Source organism: Balaenoptera borealis (genome assembly GCF_965194805.1).
Source record: "Balaenoptera borealis genome assembly, chromosome: 18".
Taxonomy (NCBI): domain Eukaryota; kingdom Metazoa; phylum Chordata; class Mammalia; order Artiodactyla; family Balaenopteridae; genus Balaenoptera; species Balaenoptera borealis.
The window spans coordinates 67,991,464-68,016,691 of NC_138877.1; the positions used below are offsets into that span (position 1 = coordinate 67,991,464).

General features: G+C 41.1%; 1 protein-coding gene across 21 annotated transcripts in view; it reads right to left on the minus strand.

Moving 5' to 3' along the window:
- Positions 1 to 25,228, minus strand: part of DOCK9 (dedicator of cytokinesis 9) — a 324,518-nt gene that overhangs the window by 16,350 nt on the left and 282,940 nt on the right. For 11 of the 21 annotated variants that reach the window (XM_082366033.1, XM_082366053.1, XM_082366052.1 and 8 more), the window contains 11 exons: positions 19,763 to 19,900; positions 19,463 to 19,645; positions 17,755 to 17,868; positions 17,420 to 17,635; positions 15,881 to 15,938; positions 14,906 to 14,983; positions 13,557 to 13,663; positions 2,436 to 2,558; positions 1,749 to 1,862; positions 1,040 to 1,075; positions 50 to 196 (listed from right to left, as the gene is read on the minus strand). In XM_082366033.1, coding sequence (XP_082222159.1) covers positions 50 to 196; positions 1,040 to 1,075; positions 1,749 to 1,862; positions 2,436 to 2,558; positions 13,557 to 13,663; positions 14,906 to 14,983; positions 15,881 to 15,938; positions 17,420 to 17,635; positions 17,755 to 17,868; positions 19,463 to 19,645; positions 19,763 to 19,900 — 1,314 coding nt within the window. The remainder of the gene's footprint in view (positions 1 to 49; positions 197 to 1,039; positions 1,076 to 1,748; positions 1,863 to 2,435; positions 2,559 to 13,556; positions 13,664 to 14,905; positions 14,984 to 15,880; positions 15,939 to 17,419; positions 17,636 to 17,754; positions 17,869 to 19,462; positions 19,646 to 19,762; positions 19,901 to 25,228) is intronic. The other 10 variants (XM_082366036.1, XM_082366049.1, XM_082366037.1 and 7 more) reach the window with 3 other exon arrangements.

Here is a 25,228-nt window from a genome sequence, read left to right on the forward strand (position 1 = left end):
AAAAAAACAATATTATATTGCTATAATACATTTCCAAGCATAGTCATACCTTGCCAGAATCTTGTATCATTTTGACGTTTTCAGAACCAAATTTATCTGAGTAAAGTTTAAGGAGTCTCTGAGAAATTTCTGACAGAGGCGTGAGTTTGGGTTCCTTGTAGATATACTCCTTTCCATCTTCATCTTCAAAGAATCCCTGTGACATAAAGCACAATTAGAGCTATCCCCAAATATAAGCCCAAGGCTTACCACCCAGGAAGGATTCTTTTGTTACAGGCGTTAACAACAACAAAAAAGGGAATGACTCTAAAAACAAAATCACGCTTTCCGAATAGGAAGGAAAATGATAATAATGTGAGGTCTGGGTGCAAGGTAAAGGCGAAACACAAAATTGCAAACTCATCCAAGAATGCTGTCATTAAGTGTTGAGGGAAATGAAAGATTGGGGATTCAAGACTGTGTTCCCTTGGTGAAGTCTAATCATGGGATTCAAGCCTGTTTCACATTCCCAAGGAGCAGATCTCACTAAGACATGACTCAACAGCCTGCTATCGCAGCCCTCAGAAACGCACACACATCCCTTCTCCTGATCTCTGCCGTTTACTTGGGATTTTACGGCATAAAGGGAAGCATTCTGGTCTGGCAAAAGTTATGTGAAGTTGGTGTAAATTCTATTTTGTCTTCCTGATGAGACAAACATTAAAGGGCTGTAGCATAAGATCAGGAAATATTTTCATTATCACCAGTCATCATCTGTTTTAGCACCAATCATGTCTCGATACAAGAAGGCTAAGTAAGTATTGCATGGGAAGTGAAAAAGGTTGAAAACTAAAAAGCCCGGATTGGGGTTAATATTTGAAATAAATTAAAAAAAAAAATTCTCATCTAAAATAAAAGAGAGAAAATGGTGCAAAAAACACAGTATATAAAAGAAAAAAATGCAGGCTAACATGAAACAAAAAACACCCACATCAAACTAGGAGTTTAGATGCAGTAATTTCACTACATTACTTGCTTTTTAAGCATTTACTGTAATTACCTCCACATCTGTTTCACTGTCTGTAAACTGGTATTGCTATAAAGTTATAAAAGACAATAAATAACAGGATAAATTGAAGGTTATATAATGCTCATAGAAAACCACACACCCTGAATAAATGGATTGTAATTTATACTATTTAATCATGTTAGAGACTTGGAGGTTAAACTTCCAGTTAAATTTAAATGACCCCTTTTCTAAAGGGTTTCTGAAATATTACAATGGTAAATCTACTTGCAGAGATATTGTATTATAAAAGACAGAGAAGCACAGGGACAAAGGAAACCAGAAAGTCTTAATTTTGGTTTAAAACATGCAGTATAGACGTGTAAGGGAACAGGTGATTTATTTCTGTAAATGGAATAAAATGTTAATTTTGTTTTGGAGTTTGTAATGACTGGACAGATATACATACAGACTTGAAAAGGAAACTTGCAAACCACACTGAAGTACCAAAGATGCCGCTAAGAATATCTTATGGAAGGAGAACTTACCGCTGCCTTAAGAAAGTAATAAAGAAAAGACAGGAAGAAAGAAAAAAAGGCAGAAAGTTTACTACTGAGGCAGATAAGAACCATACTAAACATGACAAATTCATCAAATTAGCATTTCTAGAAAACAGAAAATTTACAAACTACCACTTGGTATATAGAGTTTAAACAAGAAAAAAAGGACTTGAGACGGCCTCGAGAACAGAGAGGAGGCTCACCTGTCCGAAGAAGGCTACTCGGAAGTATGTCCCCAGAAGCCTTCGGCCTGAGTGCATGACCTCGGTCACCTTGCTGTAGGCTCGGTGCAGTGTATCATACAGATGGGCCAGCCTCTGGAAAGCAGAACGAAACCCATTTCTTCCCACTTGCAACTAGTAGAATTATTTTAAAATAACAATGAAATGATACAATATAGGTGAAACTTCGTTGGACTTGACTTTCAAAGAAAATCAAGAATGCATTTTGACAGCACAACTGTAGTGATCATTATCCAACTGTTTCGTTTTCTACCCAGAGGGCCATCCTGCACCTTGAAGACCCACTGGATTTCCAGTGCGGTAAAAGCCAGTTCAGTCCTCTGATGACGTTTGTAGTCTTTGCTTTTCCTACTCCATTCCTTAGCTAAGAGAAACTGGATGGCCTCCCCAGCCCAGGAAGGATGAAAGGGTCACTGTTTTCCCACGTAGGTGGAGTGCCAGAATTCCCAACCCTTGTCGTTTGAGATTTGAGGTCTGGGTAGAGGTGTGACACCTGATGGCTCTGAGGGTGGCGACCGCCAGTGTCACGTGGAGGGTCAGAGGTCATTGCTCAAATGGCCTGCTTGCGCTCTCTGCATATAGGAATGTCTGGGGATGTGTGTCACTCCACTGTCCTCTCAAACGGGAGAAAACAAACCACTCAGATACCTCAAAATCCCTCCGCTTCTCGTAGATGGGGATGATGAGCTTATAAATGTCGGCGATCAGCTCATAGCGCTCGGCCTTCCAGAGTCCGTCTGCACACTGTTCCAGGAGCTCCATGAGCACGTCCTGATCAAAGAAGAAGGCCCCCGGCCAGGAAAGAGTGTTACAGGGAAACTGGCATTGTGTTCCTTGCAGAATACATAAATGGTTAAGACGGCCATAAAATTTCAAAATATGTAATATTTTTAAACACTAACCTCCAAGTTCTTTTTTTTAATGAGCTATTTTCCAATCATGTTGACAAACAGAAACGAAGGGTCACATTGTGTGACTGTGTAATAGTTAAATGCATGGAAGAAAATTGAAATTGATGGTTTCACACATGCTCTCGATTTTTGTTCTTAGTTTTCTTTTTCTAAATATACTTTAGATTTTCTTCCTTTCTGAGGAACGATGACAATGCTGAGACATGGAAAGTCACTAAGCATGACTTCAAACCAATTCAAACATCTTAGAGCGACTCAGTAATGGACTGCGGTAGGCACTACGCCTGCCTCACCAACATTCTTTCCCTTTTCCTTTCAAAATGTCTATCTACTGAAGTTTGGGCAGTCACCCTGCCTCCATTAAAGCCCTTGAACTCTGGAAGAAGCTAACACTATGACTCAAGGGCTGGGACAAGTGTCTCAGGTTTAAACTAACCAGCATAAATCTATTTTCTGGCCAATCATTGCTTCATCATGTGACCTAAACTGGCCAATCAGGGTGAATTCTAGGACCCTTGCTGGGAATGCTGGGACAGATGCTCTCAGCAGACTGGACATGCCAGCCCCAGTCAAGCAGGTAGCTTGACTGGGGCTGGCATCCATCCCATGGCCAGCCAGGGGCCTGTCTGCCCTATTAACAGAGTGGAGAGCTCCTCCTCCCTTCCAAAGTAACTGTATCTTTTACCACTTTGTTAAACATTCAGATTGATGTGTCAATCCTTGTGGAATTTCCTAATGGGAGCCAATTTATTCGACCTTTATTTAAGCCCATTGGAGTAGGGTTTCATTAATGAGGTTGAGTAAACTTCATGTGCTTATTTGTCATCTATATAGATTTGGTGAAGTACCTATTCAAATCTTTTCCTCACTCTTCTTCTACTGGGTTATTTTCTTATTATTGGGTTTTGAGAGTTCTTTATATATTTTGCATAAAAGTGATTTATGATTTTCTCCCAATCTGTAGCTGTAGTCTCTGGATTTTCTTAACAGTGTCTTTTGAAGAGCAGATGTTTTAAATTTTGGTGAAGCTCCATTTATCAAGTTTTTATTTTCTGGATTGTGCTTTATACATTACATCTAAGAGATCTGTATCAAGTTCACAAAGATTATCTCCTATGTTTTCTTCCAGAAGTTTTATAGTTTTATATTTCACATTTAAGTCTATGATCCTTTGAGTTATTTTTGAATACAGTGTAAAGTATGGGTCAACTTTCTTTTCCCATATGAATGTCCAGTTGTTCCAACACCATTTGATGAAAGACAGTCTTTTCACCATTGAAGTGCCTTTGAATTTTTGTCAAAAATCAACTGACCATACGTGTGTGGGTCTATTTCTGGCTTCTCTACTTTGTTCCATTGATAGATGTGTCTGTCTTTGTGCCAATATCACACCGTCTTGATCACTACTGTAGCTTTACAGAAGGCTTTCTCCACAGTGACATGAACAATATTTTGGGCCAGATAACTCTTTTTTCTGGGGGGCTGTCCTATGCATTATAGGATGTTTAGCAGCATTCTTAGCCTTTACCCACTAGATGCCAGTAGCAGTAGCACCACCCTTCCCCCTTTTTCCAAATTGTGACATTAAAAAACCTTTCCAGACACAGCCAAATGTTCCCTGGGAGAAAGGGGGCAAAATCATCCCTAGCTGAGAACCACTGCTTTATCTTGAAATCAGATAGCATGGCTCTTCCAACTTTTTCAAAATTGTTTTGGCTAGTCTAGTTCCTTTGCTTGTCCATATAAATTTTAGAATCTGTTTATCAATTTCTACCAGAACTCCAGATGGGAGTTCAATTAGGATTGCTTTGAATCTATAAATCAATTTAGGGAGAATTGACATCTTAAAAATACTGTCTTTCGCTCCACTTATTTAGGATTTCTTTGATTTCTTTCATCAGTGTTTGGTAGTTTTTAGCATACAAATCTCTACATATTTATACCTAATTTTCCAAGGTTTTTGATGCTTTTATAAACAGTACTGTTTTTTAATTTTGATGATTTTTTTTTTTTTGGAGTAAAGGCCTTTATTTGAGTAAGATTTAAAGTCATCCAGCATACCTGTTTGTAGGAATTATACAAAATAATTGTTAACAACACGGTGAAACTATGGTATAAGAATCTCTAAGCGTGAAGGTTGATTGATTTTTGTACACTGATCTTATGTCCTATGATCTTGCTAAATTCAGTTTTAGTAACTTCTCTTGTAAATTCTTTCGGGTTACTTCTGTCACAAAAGACAACTGCATCTTATGTCAATATATGCAGTTTTATTTCTTTTTCTTACCTTACTGCACTGGCTAGAACCTGCAGCACAATGTCAAATAGGAGTGGTAAAGCAGGTATTCTTGTCTTGTTCCCAATTTTAGGGGGAAAGCATTCAGTCTTTCACCATAAAGTATGATGTTAGCTGTAGGTTTTTTGTAGATAATCTTTTTTCTTGAAGAAGTTCCTTTCTACTCCTAGGATTCTTTTTTAAACTCATGAATGGATATTGAATTTTTTCAAATGATTTTTCTGCATCTATTAAGATGGTCATAAGACTTTCCTTATTTATTCTGTTAATATGGTGAATTAATTGGTTTTTACAGGGTTGGACCAACGGTGCATTGTCAGGGTAAACATCACTTAGTCACAATATATTCCTCTTATTTATATACTGCTAGATTAAATTTGCTAATATATTTTTTAAGGCTTTTATAGTTGCCTTTTAATATGTTTGTATCCTCCATAGTTCTGTAAATGAAGGGCAGGACCTGTGTTTTTCATTACCAGCCTAATGTTTCATTATAGTCCTAATGTCTATGGTTTATAGGTCCAAAGAAAATAAACATTTTAAAAGCAGTTGTGAATCAATTTACCAAAAAATACTACCAAACTGACTTAAACAAACCATCTTTAAAGCAAGACATTTAATTCCTATGTCATATTTACAACATACAAATCATAAAACTGTCATCTGTGTGACTAAACTCTGTACCAATGCTTATAAAGAGGTGCATCAGTTGTCTCATACTTTTATTGTAGGTCTCATTAAGTGCAAACACTGAAGCCAGAATATGTAGTAATTATCCTAACAGCTATAGACAAAGAAAAAAGTCAGTAAAGGTCCTAACACCATATCTTTTCTCTGTGCATTTGTATTATGAAGTTGCAAAACCTCTCTCCGTTTTCTCTTAGTTTTGTCTCAAATCTTTTCCAATGGAGAATCTATCCAGGTTAAATATGACAAAATTTTATGATTCTTCTCATGCTTCTCTGATTATACAAATCTACATAAAAGAAAAGCATAAAAATAAAACTTGTATAGTGTCAGTGTCAATGTACTTACTTTAGCATATTTGTAAAACTGGGAAGGTAATAAAGGTCTAATCTAATTTGGCAGTTGTGATGATCAAATAAAATTTTACCCATTAAAATGCTCTGAAAACTAAATGCTATATGTAATTAACAGGCCAGTTAAACAAATCTCTCTTTTTCAATCATCACTTTCTACTTTGTACTAATTTTTGAAAAATGATATCTTACTTCTACTGGGTAATGTAATATCCCACAGTGCCATATACATATGTGGTAGACAAGAATTTCTTGGATGAATGAATCGATCTGTATTTTTGTTAGTAATATAACAATATTACTAATAGCCGTCCTTCACTGTAGGGAAACGAGTCCTTTATCAAAGCCTTGCAATTCTTACATATCTTAGATCACAGACACTGCACTGGGTATTTAACGAGCATCTTCATTCTCAGTGATGCTGTGGGACTATAGCAGAGGTGAACAAATTCTGAGAAGACCCAATTTCCCATCAGGGATGAGAATGCTGTACAACCAAGGAACTCTTCTGATAACAAAATAGTCAAGGCATGGAAATTTACCCATCTTAAAGCTATTCTTAGGTTTAACTTACAGACTACTCATTTGGCCCCTTCTTTTCTCACTACTGGGTTTTGTTCAAACTATAGTATGGTTCACACTGTAGATGTAAATACACAATGATGACACCCTATTTATTGTGGATGGGATCAGAGAGACCTAAAGTTTCTTAACTCCATGCCTAGCAGTTACAGCACAATAAGACTCTAGAGTAACTTTAATATAATCTCATAGAAAATCGAACATTCTTCTCAAAGAGTTATAACTGTTATAACCAGGCACAGTCACTACCACATCATTAACTTGATTCTTTCATTCATTCATTCACACATTTTACCAAGAAGCTACTACATACAAGGCACTGTGCTCGACACTGGGTTTATAAAACAAATCTATATAAATAAAATTTAAGTTTCTGTAATTTATAAAAATGGCTCTGTAGATTTTTACTAAACGTGGGGTGGGGGTGGGTTTGGGATAGTTTATCAGGTTATAGTTTATCAGGTTATGTGGTATACATGAAACTGGCTTTGAGGAGGAGGCCCTCAAAGACACAGAGAGGTTGTCCTTCGAAGCAGCTAGAACTGATGGACTAGAGACCCATGACCACCAACTGGAAGAGATTTGACGTGCATGTTGAGATACTGAGGACAGAGAAAACCACAGTGATTTCAAATACGTGCCAAACTGCAAGTCAGAAGGGTAGACACTCTGAACTGAGAGCAGTAGGCATTTACTGACTTAACAGTAGTCTGTGTGTCTCTGAGCGAGTCCTGGGGAGGCCAAGAACCAAGTGAAGAGAGCACTTCCTGCTCATAAAGCTCAGATCTCTATGCAGATCCATAAAGAGACTACAAAAGATGGTGGTGAGTGTGCTGATAAATGCGCAGGGAATCAGGGATGCAGACAGGAGCAGCACCTATCCGGTGATGGGGGATGGGGGGCCATGGAAGGTTGCAGAAAAGTGATGACTGACTGAGTCTTACACATCATCAGGAGTTAGTGAGGTGAAGGTGAAAGGTGGGAATAGCAAGGAAGAGGGGGGAGACCTTCCAGGGAGTGGGAACAGCCCGGGCAGAGACATGGGAGAGACGGCAGCATGGTGTGTGAGAAATTTATAAGTAGTCTGAGGGCTAGAGTATAAAATCTGAGTCAAACAGGGCAAAGAGATGAGGTCGGGGAGGTGGAAAGATTAAATATACAGATTAAACAGCCACACTCAAAGGTTGCTAAAAATAAATTAATAATTGAATATAGATAATTTTATGAGAAATGAAAATGCACACAGACATACATCCACTATCACAACAAGGAAGTATTATATAAGGAAGATGTTACTTGATTTTAAAATGATGTTCTGTCTATCCTCATAAGGTGTCTGCGTATAGCAGCCTTTCGGGTACGTTTTGAATGGTTCTAGATTTAGTCACTTAAATATATAACAAATAGAGTTTATGAGTAATCTCCTGGGCCAAATGCTCCTAATTGTGAGACTAAGATTTGAATACTACTTTTACTCATTTGTCAAACCAGAAACACAAGGAAAGTTTAATAACGATGAAACCTGAATTCATGTGGCATATCAATACCATGGACAATTCAGTTCACTATGGAAAACTCTGCCATATTTGGCACAAAAAAATAGACTTCAACCAGGGACACTTCCCAGAATGGTTGGAAAACAGTAATGTTTCATAAAGTGAATAGAGCTTAGTAAATAATTATGAAATAAGTATCACAATTTGATGGTAATTAAGAATTAGGAAATAATACATCATCAACCTATATATGCTACTGGACATTATTTTATCTTTTCTTTTGATTCAGGAGGCATTCAGGATCTATAGTGTATCAGTCTGAATATCACTTTTTATTGTAGAAAATGGTAATGTATACTATAAAAAGCAGAGTAGAGATTTTACCCAATAACAAATTAAAAATGGCTTTTATTTTTTAAAAAGGTTAAGTCCTTCTCTCATAAAGGTAGAGTATGGATTACTGAGCATCAAAGCTTAATTTGGTAAGGTAAATTATTCAAGCTAATGTCAACTCTATACCTAGACGTTTACAGCTGGTGCATCAAGTAACAATTCTTTGAACAGAAATAACCAGCAATCATAGACAGCTAAGTTTGAGAGACCATATGTCAAGACAAAATTATAAAGAGTCATAAAAACTAAGACATCATAGTAACTAAACATCGGGGCATATATGAACAATATTCTCAACAGAAATTCCACGTATTAATTTACTTTGAATTCTCAGCAATCACTTGAAAACGAGAACTTATACTGACAGTGGTCAGAGAGTGGTGACCTTGAAAGGCGATCATACAGAAAGTCTGATAGTTTTCCCCCTTGTTTAAAATCTAAATGCCAAGTTATTTTTTTCTAAATTGTCAATACACGCAAAGAACTATAAGTAATTACTGGTCGGGGGAAAAACCCTCAATGAGCTTTATGCACCTGGAACGTATACATTTTATGATATTAGACTAGACTTAAAAAGATCTCGGTACACTAAGCTCGTAAGCCATTCAGGAAGCTGTTTAAAATGTAATTAGCCAGTCATTTTTAGGTGTGCCACAGACATGCAATTGAGGGCACCGAGCACCTGTCTGTGGAAATAGCTCACTAATGCTGTGCATGGGCACGTGTGTGTGCTTGAAAATGCATTATGAGCCTGTGTATTTGCAGGGTATTTAAAATTTTTTCACTTAAATAATATTTGCCCCATCTTAGGATTGACTGATTTAATTTAACCTTTCTTATGAAGCTAGCTGTCTCTTTTATCTACCATTTGGGAATAACCGTAAGCATGTGACCTGGCTCGGGCAATGGCGTACATCATGGCATCATTCACATTTCCACTATATTATCGTTTCTCAAGATACAGTCGAAGATCCTTTGTATCAGAATAATCACCTGGGATGCTTGTTAAAATACAGATTCCCAGGTGCTACAGTCACCCAACTAAATCTGGGGATGGGTGGGGGTGGGTTAGAATGGGAATCTATATTTGTAACAGGAATCTAAGTAATTTTTAAGCACACTAAAGCGTGAGGACTAGTACACTAGGTCAAACTTTCTAAGACAGGCACCTCCCTCATATATCACTGAGCTGGCACATGGCACACAGCTAGTTTACGGAGCGAATCAACACATGTAAATGTAGAAATTTCTAAGCCACAAAGAACTGAGACAACTTTCAATTCAGATTCTAAGGGACCATGGTTTAGGTGTTTCTCCTCAATGGCAAGAAAGCATCAGAAGCAGTGTTGTGTGCTGGGGCAGGGACCACATCATGCTCACCCTTGTCTCTCCAGCATAAGGAAGCTTAGGAAATATTTGCAACAAGAAGCAGGGCAATATGTCCTGGTATGAGACAAGGTAGAGCAGTCAGACAAGTTCCATGGGCCACGCTCCCTACTGCTACTGTTTTCGAGATAAAAGCGAAGATATGCTATATAACTTTTATGGTTCTAAGAGCACTCTCGGTCAAGGAGAAGTAGATGCTTAGACCACTCTACAGGGTTACAGAAAATTGCCAGGCTTGGATGAGATGTAAACAGAGGAACCACAGAATGTGTTTTGTTGATAACTCTCTCTTGGGATGTTCTGTAGGTATAAACATTTTATGTTTGTTATTTCTGAATAGATGCAGTTTGGCTAATACAAGTCAGTGACCTGCCTGGTGAAACTCACCGTTGCTGGTCTGTGAAACAACACTTAGTGTGCCAAATACAGTCGCTCCTCATTATTTGCTGTGGTTATGTTCTATGGTCACCACCAACACTGAATTTGTGAACACGGAACACCCCCTTCTTGGGGGAATACAGGATTAGGCTCCAGAGAGCCTCTGGTTACAAAATTTTTGACAACTGATTAGTTGGACAGAAGGAGACTGTGGGGAGGGGGTGCCTCCCTCCCTGTCCCCATGCCGGGACTGAGCCGGGGCAGGTGGCCCCTCTGTGTAGTTTCTCTCTCCCCGCTCCCTTAGCCCACAGGTCGACAGTGGCAACCCAGCTGTGGCTAACCTCCAGGGTTCTGCAATATTCCTTGCTGGTTTCCCTAAACCCTGATCAAACTTTTCAAAATAGTCCCTTTGTTAGACTTGCTTCAATTTCTGAGAGTGCTACCTATTTCCTTCTAGGACCCTGCCTGTATGGGATAATGAGGGAGGGATCTCAAAACAACATGGGCTGCATGTAATTTTGATACCATAGGAAACTCAGAATTCTTCAATCTGCATAGGCTCCAATTTGTGAAACAAAATGTAAACAGGAATGGAATGTTTCTCTTTAATCAAAAGCAGCTGCGGGGGAGTTCGCTCTTTAGATCAGAGTCAAGGAAGATGGATTGCTACCAATAAAAACTCATCTGAGGTCTCCTCCTAGGAGAATTGTGCATTTTTAGGTAGTGCCTCTAAAATCATGTTAGGAGAGCATCTTAGACATTTAAATGTATCTAATAATGCACATTAAAAGGGCAATGATTTTTATTAAACTATTGTTCTACACCTATTCCCATCAGCTTTTCCCAAAACTCCTTCTCTGGCAGAGATATTCGACTTTCACTTTTTCTTGAAACATCTTGAGAGCCAAAGCAAAAACTACGTGGCAGTTTCTGCTTTCGTGACTTTTGGAACACGTTCTTTTTTCACTGCTGGCTAGTTTCACTTTTAATGTGCAGGGCTTGCTTGGGGCTTTACAACCCCCTGTGCCACATCCTAATCAGGATAGATCATTGTGTACTATGGACGTTGTTAAAGATTTACCAACTTTACGCTTCAAGGACAGGGTGGAAAATCCATATTCTGAAAATAACTGATAAAGTTATCCCTGTCACATGTTCAGTTATTACTCAGAGTGGGTGCCATCCACAAATCTCCCCAATCAAGTCTGCCCTTGATTTCACAGGGCTCATTCCCTAGGCTGCAGAGACTATTCCAGCCTACTACTTAATCTGATGAGCAAACCTGAACTTCATGTTATCATTCCTGAGGACAGGTTACTCAGAACTGTTTACTTTCGAATCTTTAGTTGTTCTTGGCATTGCTGTTTTCCTTATCGAATCTAAACAAAGTGCTGCGCTCCAGAGGACTGACTGGGCAGCAGGGGACAAGGGTGGTTTCTCCAAGGAAACAATGCGTTCAAGCCTCTTTTCAGGAAAAAGTCCAGTGCAAACCCTCCTTGAAGCGAGGAGTTCAAAGCCAAGAGCGTGCGGGCCTTGTTGCCTAAGGGACAGGCACACACATCAGAGTAAAAAATGAAAAATTACCATTGGGCCAGGCATTTCAAGGTGGAGAAACCGCTGAACTGTTAAGACCATGTAATAACCAACCGGTTTTTTTTTTTCCCCTTCAGAATACTTAGAGAACTTTATGTATTTTGGTTAAAATTATTTTAATTTTTAAATGTGAAATCACTCAATATATTAGCCTTTCTCACAGTTAATTTTTAATTTAGAGGGTCATTTGAGACTAGACAATTTTTGGCAGTGGTTCTTAAACCTTTGAGGCTTAAGGTCCCTTTATATAGCATAAACATTATTGAGAATTCTTTAAAAATAGCTGAGAACTTTTATATATATGGGTGTTATCTCTCAATAGTTACAATATTAGGAGTGAAAACTGAAAAAAAAGTAAAAAGATTTATTACTTTAAACTAAGATAATAAACCTATTACATGTTAATGAAAATAACACTTTTAATGAAAAAATAATATTTTCAAAAAAAAATTAAGGAGAAGAGTGGCACTGTTTTACATTTTTTGCAACTCTGATGTCTGACTTCATAGGAGAAGCCTGGATTCCTGTCTCTGCTTCTGCATTCAATCTCTTCAATATGTTGTTCTGGGTGATGTAGACAAAGAAAATCCAGCCTCACAGAGACATTCAATTGGAAAAGTAAGGACCTCCAAGACTTCCTGAAAGGGTCTCGGGGACCCCAGGACCACACTTTGAGAATTGCTGATTCATGGATGGTCAATGTCATGGAGGATGTTTGCTCATGGGCCCCGCTTACCAGCATGAACATGATCAAAAGTCCTGATATTAACTGCAGGACTTCCACATCATAAACACAAGTATAACAGAGGCAGAAGACGTTTACTCCTTTCTCTGTTCTTTCTCTCCACATGAAGAAACAGAAAACTTTATCTTTCCTTAAAAGATGGACAGGATTAAAAAGCATTCCCTTGACTGTTTCATTTTGTTCTAGCTGAGGGGAGGCAGGCACACATGAAGAGCTCTTCTGGCAGATATTCACAGAAGAGGAAAATTCAGGAAACGCACACAGAAAATCGGCATTTGTTCAAATTCCTAGTTGTATCTCAGAACTCTCTAGTTTCAGATTTTAAGTGGCTGCAGGGTGATCCTGTTTTGGCAAGACACTTGCAAAAATTGCTACAATTGATCTAAAGTCAAACTTTCTGGTCTCTATGGAGGGTGGGCAAGGGTGGTCTTATCTACTCATGGTGCACAGACCCTGGCTGACAGCACTCAAGTGGGGGGCAGGGAACTGGGGGCCTGGACAGGGGCTGCTCTGCCCCTGAGCCCAGTCTGGCCTCTCATGGCCTTGCATGTTTGGGGACATCGGAGAGACGTCTTGTGTTGGAGACACTGATCTAAAAGTCAGATTAAAACAGCTATAAAACCCAGGAACCAGAGAAATTAACTGTTGCAAAGAATGAGAAACTTTATGATTCAAAATACTGGACCTTTTACCACAAGTGTTCAAGCTCTCAGCCTCACTTCACTATTAACTAGCTCCTCAAATTCTCTCCAGAGAAAAGGAGGAGTTCCTGGAAATGGGAATGGCAGAAGCTTTCACTGTTCAGTTTCAGTGTTCCGGAGAATTATCTTAGAGTGAAGTGTGTACACAGCAGCTGCAGACAGGAAATCCCAGTTTGGTGCAGGGGCGGGTGAACGGCAGCACCCGAGACACGGGGGTGACCGGAGCCCTGGCGGGCCGCGGCACTCACCTCGTTGAAGTGGACGTCCTGCATGCCGACGTCTTCCATCATGGAGGCCTCCTCATCTATGTTCGGGGTGATCACCCTGAAAGCTGTGCATCCTTGTCTAAACATGCCTAGAATTGAGAGAGCAGGGGAGACAGTTGGAGCTATCAACCTGAGAGTGGATGAACCGCGAGGGTTCTTCCTGCCCTGTTTGTTTCTGGGTTGAACGAGGACCGATCTTGAAATCTCTTGCGTCTCAGGCCAGCACTCCCACGGGGAGCCTGGGCGCCACTGTGTGCTTTCCTTCATTCGCTTCCTCATATTTAATTAACCCTCACCGCCCTCAATTTTTTTAATTTTTCTCATCCCTTTTTATTTTTCATCCACCTTTATTAAAATGTATGTAATCCTTAAATAAACTGAAATAGGTATTGAATCAAATTAATAGCAAAGTAATAACAACAATAGTTTGATTTGGTAAAATGACCCATGCTCAGATACCAAGAAAAATAAAGAAGCCAAAGCCAATCAGAGAAATACAGACTCAAAAACAACTCTGTTTCCTTCCAGCTGTCATCTCACCCACTCTGGCTGGGGTAACCCAGAACTCAGATTAGAACTCGCCCTTCTCCTGCAGGAAGCAGTCTACCAAGTTGTGACTCGATGGCTGCAGCCGTGAGCTGAGGGGCTGCCTTGGCTGGTTCCACGTCAGCAGCCTGAGGGGTAAGGAGAGGCCTTTCCTCCCATGGAGTCACTGGGGAAAGTTTCATGTCACTTGGACAATGTCAGCTGGGCAAAAACGATCAAGTGAAGAAGGACTTGAAATGTCTTCCTACTCTACTGAGATTGCTGCTTACAGTAAAACAAAAGTCAAAACCTGAACTGAGACCTCCCATGTTTCAGGAAAAAAAGGAACACAGAGTAGTTTGAAATCAAGTCTTGAAAGAGTGGACCCTAAAGTCAGAGATGTTTTTGCTGCACATGGTCAAGGTTTCCAGCCCCTTCATGGGTTGTCTAGCATCTCTGCCAATGTCCAGCTTTCGCCTTGCTTTTGTTTCATGGAGACAAAGATTCCCCTATGCAAAGCACTAACCTGGGAGCTTGAGGATACATGAGTGTACAAAAAGCAAAATTATAAAATCCAACCATCCATGTTTTTGGCTACAGAGTAGATTTAAAAATACAACTCAGCTCTGGTGGAACAACGACAATGGTGGCCAAAGTGCTTTCTTCTCCTTGCCTGCCATCAAACCAGAGAGGCCAGGAAAAGAAGGGAGGGAAGGAGAGCCAAGTCCATCCCAGCAGAGTTGAAAGAGAAACCCCACACGTCTGAGTGTCACAGGGATGGGGCGGCCGGCCCACTCTCAGCTCACCTCCCCGGCGCCTCCTCTGGCAGATGCTGTGGCTGGAGGGGAGGAAGGACGGCTCCAGCTGGAGGGCTAGGTCTGCTTCTAAACGTGAGGAGATGTATTACCCGACAGAAGGTCTCAACAGGAAATCGTGCTGGCAGTAAGAGAATACGGAGCCCCTCCCTGGTTTCTTTCTCCTTCCAGCTCTGACGTATGACAAGCCTAGATGCCCTTAAATTCCATTCCAAAGAGCCAGCTGTACCAGAAAGATAGAAATTCCCTGACCTGGCCATCTGTGGTTTTACGTTAGTCCTCACACTGTGAAGGAATTAGCCAGATCTGGTGCAGCCGTGCTCCAGTACACACATGAACACAACTGGCCTTTCTAAAAGCCCCGTGTTCTCAAATTTGAAGTGGAAACGAGCAACTGGTGTTTAACCAGAGGAGCCGTGACAGAACTTGCGGCCTGCTAACATGGGAACGAGCACTTAGCACACAGGTGGGCGGCACGCACTCCTGCCAGCTCCTTCCACGGGGCGGCAAGGTTTCCAGCCTGTGAGCTGCCTTCGCACACAGCAAAGCCGACCGGGCTGTGCTCCAGAAAATACTGTCTCATCACCTCCTGTTACAGCTGCCTTTTGATTGATAAACAGTTCTGGTGGGAACTATCTTAAGGCAAAATAAAATCTTTTCAGCTGGAGATTGGCCGGTCAGGGACTCCCAGATGCCAAGCTCATTAACTAGTTTTTGCGATATGGAGTTATTAGTAAGAGGTTATATGACAAAATGCCACCTACTTTTGTTTTGCATTTCTGCGGTGCCTACCACATCAAGCAAATGTCACGCCAGTGAATAAAACAATGAATATAGAGTACACATACACATACACACACACACAGAAATCCCCCACGTCCAAATCTTTCTTAATGGCTCTCACTTGTCTTTGCTGCTTTGTGCAATTTTATATTTATTTCACAAAACCCAGGAATTGTTTCTTACCTTTCCGTGTGAGATATTCTGCCACCAGGGCTGTGACATGGACATAGCACATTGCTGCCTATAACAAAAGACACGTTTCAGAATCACCAATTATAAAGCATGGCACAATGCTCACAAACAGAAATCTAATGACTATATGTACTTATATGAGATCTCAAGGCATCAACTAGTGTTTCTAATGGCTGACATCTTACCTTTTGAAAAAAGTAGAACAATTCAAATAAATTGAAATTTTTAAACTTTGAATTGAGACAAATGGCAGTAAATTTGCTAAGACCTATTTCTATTTAAAATTATTAAATTTAAATATAAAAGATTTTTAAAAAGCATTTTTTCTTACTCTAAAATTTCAGCATTATTTCTCTTAAAGGGAAAAGAGGATCATTTGAAGAAAAGGCATGTACATTCTTAGATTCAGAGATGAAGTTATAACTTTTTCCAAAAATTCTAAATGAAAATATTATTTTATGTTAAATGGATAACATTATAAACACCTTAAAACAAAAGAAAAAATAAAAATAAATTCTTTTCACCAAGTTGCCATGGTTTACAAAACATCAAAGATAGCTGTTGGAAATGAACCTACCATAAGGTTCCAATGTCTGAGCCCTGGTTCTTATCCGAATGATAAAAAAATTACTACTACTAACAGTATGTAATTCATTTTTATTATGGCTAATGTATATTTTAGATTAAACTTATGGTCAAACAGAATGGACTCTTTGAATAATCCATAGGTAAAAATAGTTACATAAAATTTTCAGATATAGAACACGATTTTACTAATTTAAGCAGTTAGAGAGGTTTAAAAGTAAAAGCACACTTCTTTGGTAGTACTGTTAATCATACCTAAATGCCTCAGGCATGAACCCTGAGTAGAGTTTTCATGGGAACATGAATACAACCCACCTTACAGCCTACTGTTTTCCTTAATTTCCCCCATTTTACAGATGATGTCATAGAGACACAGAGGGGTTAAGAACTGGCTCAAGGTCACCGAGTTAGTCGATGTTGGATCCGGGATCCAGTCTGCCTTGGAGCCCACACTCCCCCTCTGCCCCCGCCATGCTGTCGCTTATTGAACTGTGCAGCTCTGTCCACGAGGGAGCTCTGACACCTGCCACGACTACAGACAGAAACTGACTACCTCAAACAGGAAAAAGCAATGCCCTGTCATGACTTCGATACAGGGAAATCTAATTTTATCATAAAATAGCTGAATTTTAGATCTAGAGAGGAGTTTTGACGCAGAAACTGAGTGCACCTGACCTAGCAGGCGCCTGTGCGAGCACGGATGTTTTCTAAGAGCCTTCAAACAATGCTCTTTTGTGATGAAGACATCCCCTTACGATGCTGTGAATTGTTAAAATGCTTAGATGACAACGAAGGAACCCCGAGCCCAACACTGTTTAAAGTATCACATATTTTTAACTGGCTTCTTTGAATTACTGGGAAATTTTTCCCAGAAGTGGCTTCCTTCCGTGAATGGGACACAATTTGTTTTCTCAAAAGCCCGGATTGACAGGCTTGCGGGGCTACCTCGGACAGGTCCCCGTTTTTGACATGGATCCGGGCCATGCTGTCCAGCCACGTCTTCCGGAGCTCGGGGGTGCTGGCGTAGGACTTGGCCAGGCTGTACTGGAGGTCCACCAGCATCTCGGGGTCATTCTCGTGCTCCTTCATCTGGGCCGTGGCCATCAGAACTGTGCGGATCCTTTTGGTCAGGTCCTTCACGTCCGAGGAGAAGGTGGTGTGCTGAAACAAGGGTGGAGGGGGACACGGGGCTTTCAGCTGCATTCTGTCCGTCTGCATACATGTCAGATGATGAGGTGGAGTTTTTGGGGTAAAACACAGAACGAGACCGGGCCACCCACCTTGATCAGCCTGTCACTGTTGGCACAGTTGTTGATGATAGACAAGGACTGCTGGAATCTGGTTCCCCCAATGCCAACGACGTCTGCTATCAGCTGGCTGACGGAAATAATGACCTTAGGGACACACAAACGTGAGCACATCAATTCACCTTCAAGTGACACCCCAGGCTCAGCTCCTGGCTTCGGTTAGGATGTGCACGGGGATGGGGCAACGGGGAAGCTGCGAGCAAGGATCGCTCCAGTGCGGGAAACAATGTATGAGTCACCTTCCCCCTTCCAAGAATTATTCCAGAAGGTGATTTTGCTACCCTTGCATCTCGGTTGCACATCAAAATGCTAATCAGCAGAGTGTAGAGGAATGAGAATCAGATAAGCCCGTATCACTTGGATGGTTACTTACCTATCACTTTCTCTAATAAAAAGGAAGACCTTATTATTTACCTCTTTGGTTTTTGGCTTGAATTTATATGTACTAAACATTCAGTAAATGGACTGTCCTTTGCGTTTATTATTAAAACATGTACATATTAACTATGCAGTGGGGGAATCTGTCTTTTTGGGGGTCTATAAATAGCACCGCCTTTACCCAGTTACTCAGCTAAACCGTGGACCATCCCCCTCCCCCCATTCCCCCTTCTCATCCTTTACCTTCACCACACCCAGGTATAATCAATCACTAAGTATTGTCAATTCAATCTCCTCTCCCTTCTAACCTCACCATGCCTGACCCAGGACACCATCCTCTCTGGCCTAAATTTAATCATGGTTTCCCCACGGTCTCCCTATCTAAGGCCTTGACTCCTTGATCCATTCTCAGCCTGGAGTCCAGGCGATCCCTCCAAATGTACAGTGTTGCCATCTCAACTTGTTCTCACCCATACTCTCACCTCTACTGTAAGGACCTTCTCTGGTCCCCTGGATGGTCCCTTTCCCATGGTGCACGCATGGCCTGGAACATGCTCAACCCCGACCCCTCTTCACGCTTCACATCCCATGGGGAAGCCCCCTGGTCCCCTCCCTGGGGCACTCGAGTTCCTCTGTTAGGGGACCGGGCACACGGCACAAGGGCCTCAGTGTCTGTCTGTCCTCCAGTAGACGACACTCTGTGAGGGCCAGGAGAGGTCCTGTTTTGTTCACGGTTGTATCCATGAATCCCAGCACACAGTTTACAAGCAATAAACATTTGTTTTTTAAAAAAAGAGTAAGTACAGAGACGGAGAAGGCGCTCCTATATGTGTCTGTAGAAAAAGAAAGTCTACAAAAATATGTAAGAATCTTCAGTATCTGGCCTGGTTCACAGAGCAGAGAATTTGGGACACTTTAACTCTGGAGGGATGGCAGGTGTGTCAACAGAAGGAAGACAGAAAAGAGCCACTTTGGGCTTTCTGTGTCTTACCTAAGATGTTTACTATGAGGTATCCTCTCACAGGTTCTATAAATCTTTACTCAGTGGAATTTCGGTCAGTCGAATATTGATTCGACATTTAAATGTCAATTTACCAATAGAAACACATCCTGGGCCCAAATCTTACAATGTGGAGGATGAAATAAATAAAACTAGTAAATGTGACTTTTGAATTTTCCATCTAGAGGCCAGATTGTTCAATACTTACACCGAGGTAACTTGGTAAAAGTGACACTCAAAATTCTCCTGCTAAAACAGAATTCCACACAGCACACTTGACCTGGAAAGCTAAAGCACACGCACCTGCAGATGCGTCCGGACAAAGGACTTCTTGCCAGTGTAGTCGAAGTTGTTCCTCATCAGGAAGTACAGCAGCTGGGAGGCCTCGGTCCTGATGGAGCTCAGCTTGGAGTTGCAGCATTTCAGGATCTCATAGCACAGGGCTGCACACATGTCCGCTCTCCGCTCATAGAACGTTGAGGGAAACTAGAGGGACGTGAGGAAGCAAATGAACCCAGAGAGGTTAGTGCTCCGTTCAGCTCCAGGTAGACACAGGAGAATGGGTGAGAATCAAGAATGACCTTCCCTGGTGAAACAACGTACCTTATAGATTAACGACCTTAAGGCAGTGAAGACATTTTTTAAAGCCGTTTCAGACTGATGTTTTTGAAGAAAACACAGGTAGACGTCAAAAACCTTTTTCATGAGGGGATTATGTCCATGGTCAGCCAGGAGCTGGTTCTTAAAACACACAAGGACAGCTTGGTCAGTGAGACACACCAGACACTGTTAATCGGTTTCATACAACTTTCAGCCTCAAAGGTTACATTTTTCAGGTACTAAGACAACTTATAATTTAAACAAACTTCCCATGAATCCTCTAGGAAAGCACAGAAGTCCCCTGTAGTACAAACAAACTTATCAATAAATTTATGCTTTGGAGAATTCACTTTTTCTACTAAGGGAGAGACTAATTTAAAACTTCCCAGCAGACTCTACTACAGTTTAAAGGACCACTGTGCCTCAGTATTGATTGGGCTTCTATTTATTTACTTATTTGTACTATCACCAGCAACTAATACGGAGGTAATGTTTGCGACACCTTAATTCCAACAGAGAAGTGCCATTACAGGTATCAACTAATTAACGGGCTGGAAAAAAATAACTGAAGTGAGGTGTATGGAACACGTTCTCTACCAGCGAGGGCTGGGTTTTCTCCCCCGCCGCAGGCTCTCAGGCACTCTGTGAAGCCATGAATCACCAGGCAGTCTGGTAAGGGGGAAAACGCACAGGCTTCGGTCAGGCACCATTTCTCATGTGCACGGATTTGCACAGGTAAACAGAGCCTGGCCATTCTCATCTGTGAAACAGCGACCCTAAAACTAAGCTTGCATAGCTACTGGGAAGACTTGAGGTCAAGTATAGGGATCGTCTGACGTCTGATCTAGCTCAGTGAAGTGGCAAGAGGGCCACCATTAATTACTTCTCCTCCTTCTTCGAGGTTTTCTCCCACCAGCAGCAAATTCACACTGATTTAACACCGTGAAAGCCTGGTTGGCTGAAACTCCCAATGATTGCTGACCATGCACAGTGGACAGAGGTGTCGCCCAACTAGAGGCCAGCATGCAGACACAAGTGCGTGACACCGGAGAGCTGCGTCTTCAAATACAGACAGGCCTGTCAGGACAAAGGTGTGTTTGGGAGAGTGTGTGCATTCTGCACAAGTAGGCAAAAATGACTGTCATTGAAAAAAAACGTCCAGAGGTCACTACCTCAAACCAACCTTACAGTTTAGCCAAAGAAACAGAGATAACTTATGTCCAAATAGCTCGGTTGCACAGCAAATTACAGCTGGAGTAATAGTTTCAAGATTTACCTCATCTTATTGTTGGAGAAAAAGTTTTACTCAAGGAGTAAGTTTTGTTTTTTTAGGTCCAGTAATTCACGGGTGTACTTACAGCTGGTAGGACACCTGGAATCCACAGTGTTCTTTATATCATGAAACACTGAAGTACAGTGTTGAATTCCATCATGTGAAAGAGAAGCAATTTAATGAGCAGAAAATGTGACTTAATTAACTGAATATGATGTAATTCTCCACCACGAGCAGCTGTTCACCAACCGAAAAAAAAAAAGAGGCTGTTTCCAGTGTTTGGGGAACTGCTTACTGTTTACTGTTTCTGAGCAGTTCTTTTCCCAGGAGTCAAAGTCCTTCCTAATTATGGCTGGATTAAGGTTTGCATGAATCTGGATGTGAGCTTTTATTTTCTCAGCACTCTTTGCTGGAGATATCCAGGAGAGATGGTTCATACAAAAATCGCTAAGACCTCTGGCCTTCCTGTCTGAACTGGCCTATCTCCAAGCTGTTACCACTGGAGTTAAATTTTCCTTCCTTTCACTTTCTCTGGTCAAGGTTTTTGCTTCCCATTTTCAGGATTTAGTCTTCTTTGGGTTCTGATCACAAAACTTGGTTGAAGAATGGAGTAAAAACTCACACAAAGATATAAACAACGCCTCATTTAAAGGGGTAAGGGACCTTTCGTCCTGAACACACCCCAGTTTACCAGCTGCCTTCCTTATTTTCCAATCAATTTTCTTCTCTCTCTCTTTCTCATTAAAAACGTTGAACATTCAGAAAGGCTCAGAGCAGGGAAAAAAGCAAAACAAAAATCACCTTCACTTTTCCACTCATAAATAACCATGGATAACAATGGAGTATCTCATTTCTACCTCTGTCTCCCTATAGACTTTTACTGAGGATGGGAGAATTTCATTGATTAAAATGAAATTAAATGAGACGTTAGAATAATGTGAAAGGCATGACTTATTTCTAGCAATAAGGTGGAGAATAGGTTATAAATAATTCTCAGGAATTGTCTGATGTGGATTCAAGTTTGACTGTTGTTACCAGCCTCCTAAGGGAAATGGGGCTTTCAGAGAATGAACACACAGTATCAGTAATTTCTAAAGAGCCAGGAACAGGAGAAAAACGAACTTAAACCTCAGGTGCCAAAATGAGATCTGGAACCATGTTAAGACAGCTACATCCTTCCCAGGGATATGGCTTGATTTTTATTTAGACACTGATTTATAGAATAACTTAAAAAATCTAGCTTAGAGTAGCACTCTCTCTGTCGCAGAGGCTCACCAATCACCAAGATGCCCTAAACCCCAGGCTCATGGTTGTGTAAACTGGACCCCAGCTTCCCTAGCTGACCCCCATCATCCACGTGCTCCCCACCCTGGTCATTCACAGTGATCCTTCTCATCATGTACTTGCTGGTTCTCACCATGCACCTCAAATCAAGAGAAGGCACTACAGAGAATTACTTAAAATACATTTTCAGATTAAATTTGTAAGTACATTAAAAATATTATCAACTATTTAAAAGCCAGATTTGGTTTAGGGCTGTATTAATAGACATTTAAAAATAGCCAGAGAAGAACCATGTTTTTCTGCATGTAATCACCTTGGTTTACAAAACACACCTTTCGTGTATTAAATAATATATGTGAAAGTGCCCACAGAGTACCAGCATCTGGTTAAGTGCTTGGTAATTTTCTTTTCTCTGTGTGAGAGATCATTCAACTACCTTGACATTCACCCAGCTTAGCTCCTTCCCCCTCCACACACACACACACACACACACACACTCTCTCTCTCTCTCTCTCTCTCTCACTCACACACACACACACACACACACACACACACACACACACACGTGACTTACTTAGTGGAGAAAAAGGGCTTTGACAGGCCAATTGTGTAGTCATCTTGGGCTAATTTCCTAACCTGTCTCAGCCTCAATCTCCTCATCTGTAAAATGGGGGATAAGAAGATCTACTGGGCCAGGCTGTTGTGAGGACTGACACTGAAGACACAGAAGGCACTCAATAAACGGCAGGAAGCTAATATAATAATAAATTGGGGTTCAGGGCTTAAATCTTTTCAAACATTTCCTCTCATTAAGAACATGATTTCCTGATTGCCTTTGGCAACTTATTAGATGTGGTCAATTAAGAGGCTCAGTAACGATGAGGCAACATTTGTGGAAGAAGATTTTTCTGCAAACAATTATGTCAGCTAACTCAATGTAATAATTTAATTGTTCCGACATGCTCCAACTGATGCCTCAGCTGAGTAAATATTTGCAAAGGAAGATCCCAGTGCTGCTGTGCCAGTGGGCCTCTTGGACCTGTGAACCTAGGCCAGGTAAGCCTACAGCTTGGCATGACATCCTTTAATGCCATAACATTTGCCCATCTTCCCATTTTTTAATGGGTCTGTGTGTGTGTGTTTGTGTGTGTATGGGCCGAGCTTTAAACATCAAAGATTTTTGCACACAGGCATATAGACTCTGATAGAGATCACCTCAGCTCTAAAACACAATCTTCCCTGTGCGTCTCAGGAATCAGACCCTTTACCATAGGACCAGGAAGGCGTGAGTCTAGGGAAAGCGCTTATTGATAAACTAAAGTCAACATTTGAGCTCCTACTGTGTGCCAGACACAGGATAGATGTTTTTGGATACTTCATATCAATTCACTATACAGTAGGAATAATTGTCATGTTCTAAGTAAGGAAATCAGGGCTTACAGATGTCAAGCAGACCCACCCACAGCTTAACAACTGGCTAACGGTGGAGCTGGGGTTTGAAGCCCATGGTGTTTCTGTACACGTGGCTGCTCCCAAGTGTCCTGGAGCCTGGTCTGTATCAGCAGAGTGCTCGTCCATTCTAAGGGTCATCTCACTTTAAGCTACAACAGCCCTGGGAGGCAGATCCTATTTTTTCAGTCTTACAAATGAGAAATCTTAGGTCTGGAGACACGAAGTGATTTTCCCAAAGACATTCACCCAACAAATTTACAATCAGCCTTCAATCAGAGACCATCAGACGTTGTTTCTCTCTTGAGTCAGAAGCTATTTGGTGGCCAGACACTGGAGATCCGGGAACCCTGACAAATACTCTTCTTTAATATGAAGCAAGCAATTTAAAGGAGGTTGAGTATGAACTGCAGGCTGTGCAGTAAGGAAACTGCCACTGTTCTCACACTGCTGCCAGACCACACCTGAGCCACGTGTGCCCTCACCTGCCCGTGGTGCCAGACCACACCCGCTGTGCAGCCCCGGGGTTTCCTGCTCATTTATATGCTGAGGCCCAGGCAGAGAGTGGAAGAAAGTGTCCCAACTACTGTTTTGAACTTACGGATGCACGGTTAGCACTGATATAGTCATCCAGGGAAAATGCTCACATTACAAATTTCACTGCCTATTTACTTAAAAATCTCCAAAAGAAAACCGAAGGAGGTTCAAAACATGGTTCTAGTAGAGCAGTGGTTCTCAGGCCATACTGTCTGTGCACATATCGCTCCCAGAGTTTGATTCATTCAGTCAGGGCCCGAGAACCTGCATTTCTAACAAGCTTCAGGGCCTGCATCTGCTGCCAGCCTGGGAACCGTGACTGAAGGCCACTAGAGTAAGGCTCCACGTAAGAAGACACTGCTGTCCCCATACTCATCCTGAAGATCTGTATGCCCTCACCTCTCGGCTGGGCTCCTAGTTATGACATTTGCTGGGGACATGAGTGGCATGGCTGCTAAGAACAGAGGTAAATTATAATAAAGCAACATGATATCAGGTAACTATTTTTACTCTAATAAAGAAATGTGCTTCATGAGAAGAGGAGACGAGTAAAGCACAGATTGACTTTGGGTATGTTTCCCAAATACCCTTGCAAGTAAACATACTGATTCCATATTCAGAGCATATTAACACTAATTCAGCTTCTCTGGAAATGGAAGTAGTTATTGAGTGAGAATGGGAAGGGTTAGGTTCCTAAAAACAAGAAGGAACCTACTTAAATGTTACTTGCTAAAACCTAAAAATAAGACCAAGATCACTTTTTAGTCTCTATACTTGAAATGTTTCTATCATTTAATTTAGTAACAGATCCAAAAAAAATTGAAAAGGTGAATGTTTTTAGGTATTGCTCCTCTACGTATAAACATCTAATTTTAATTGCTACCACCTGTGGATATGTTTAAAGATAGTAGAGGCAGAAATGCCCA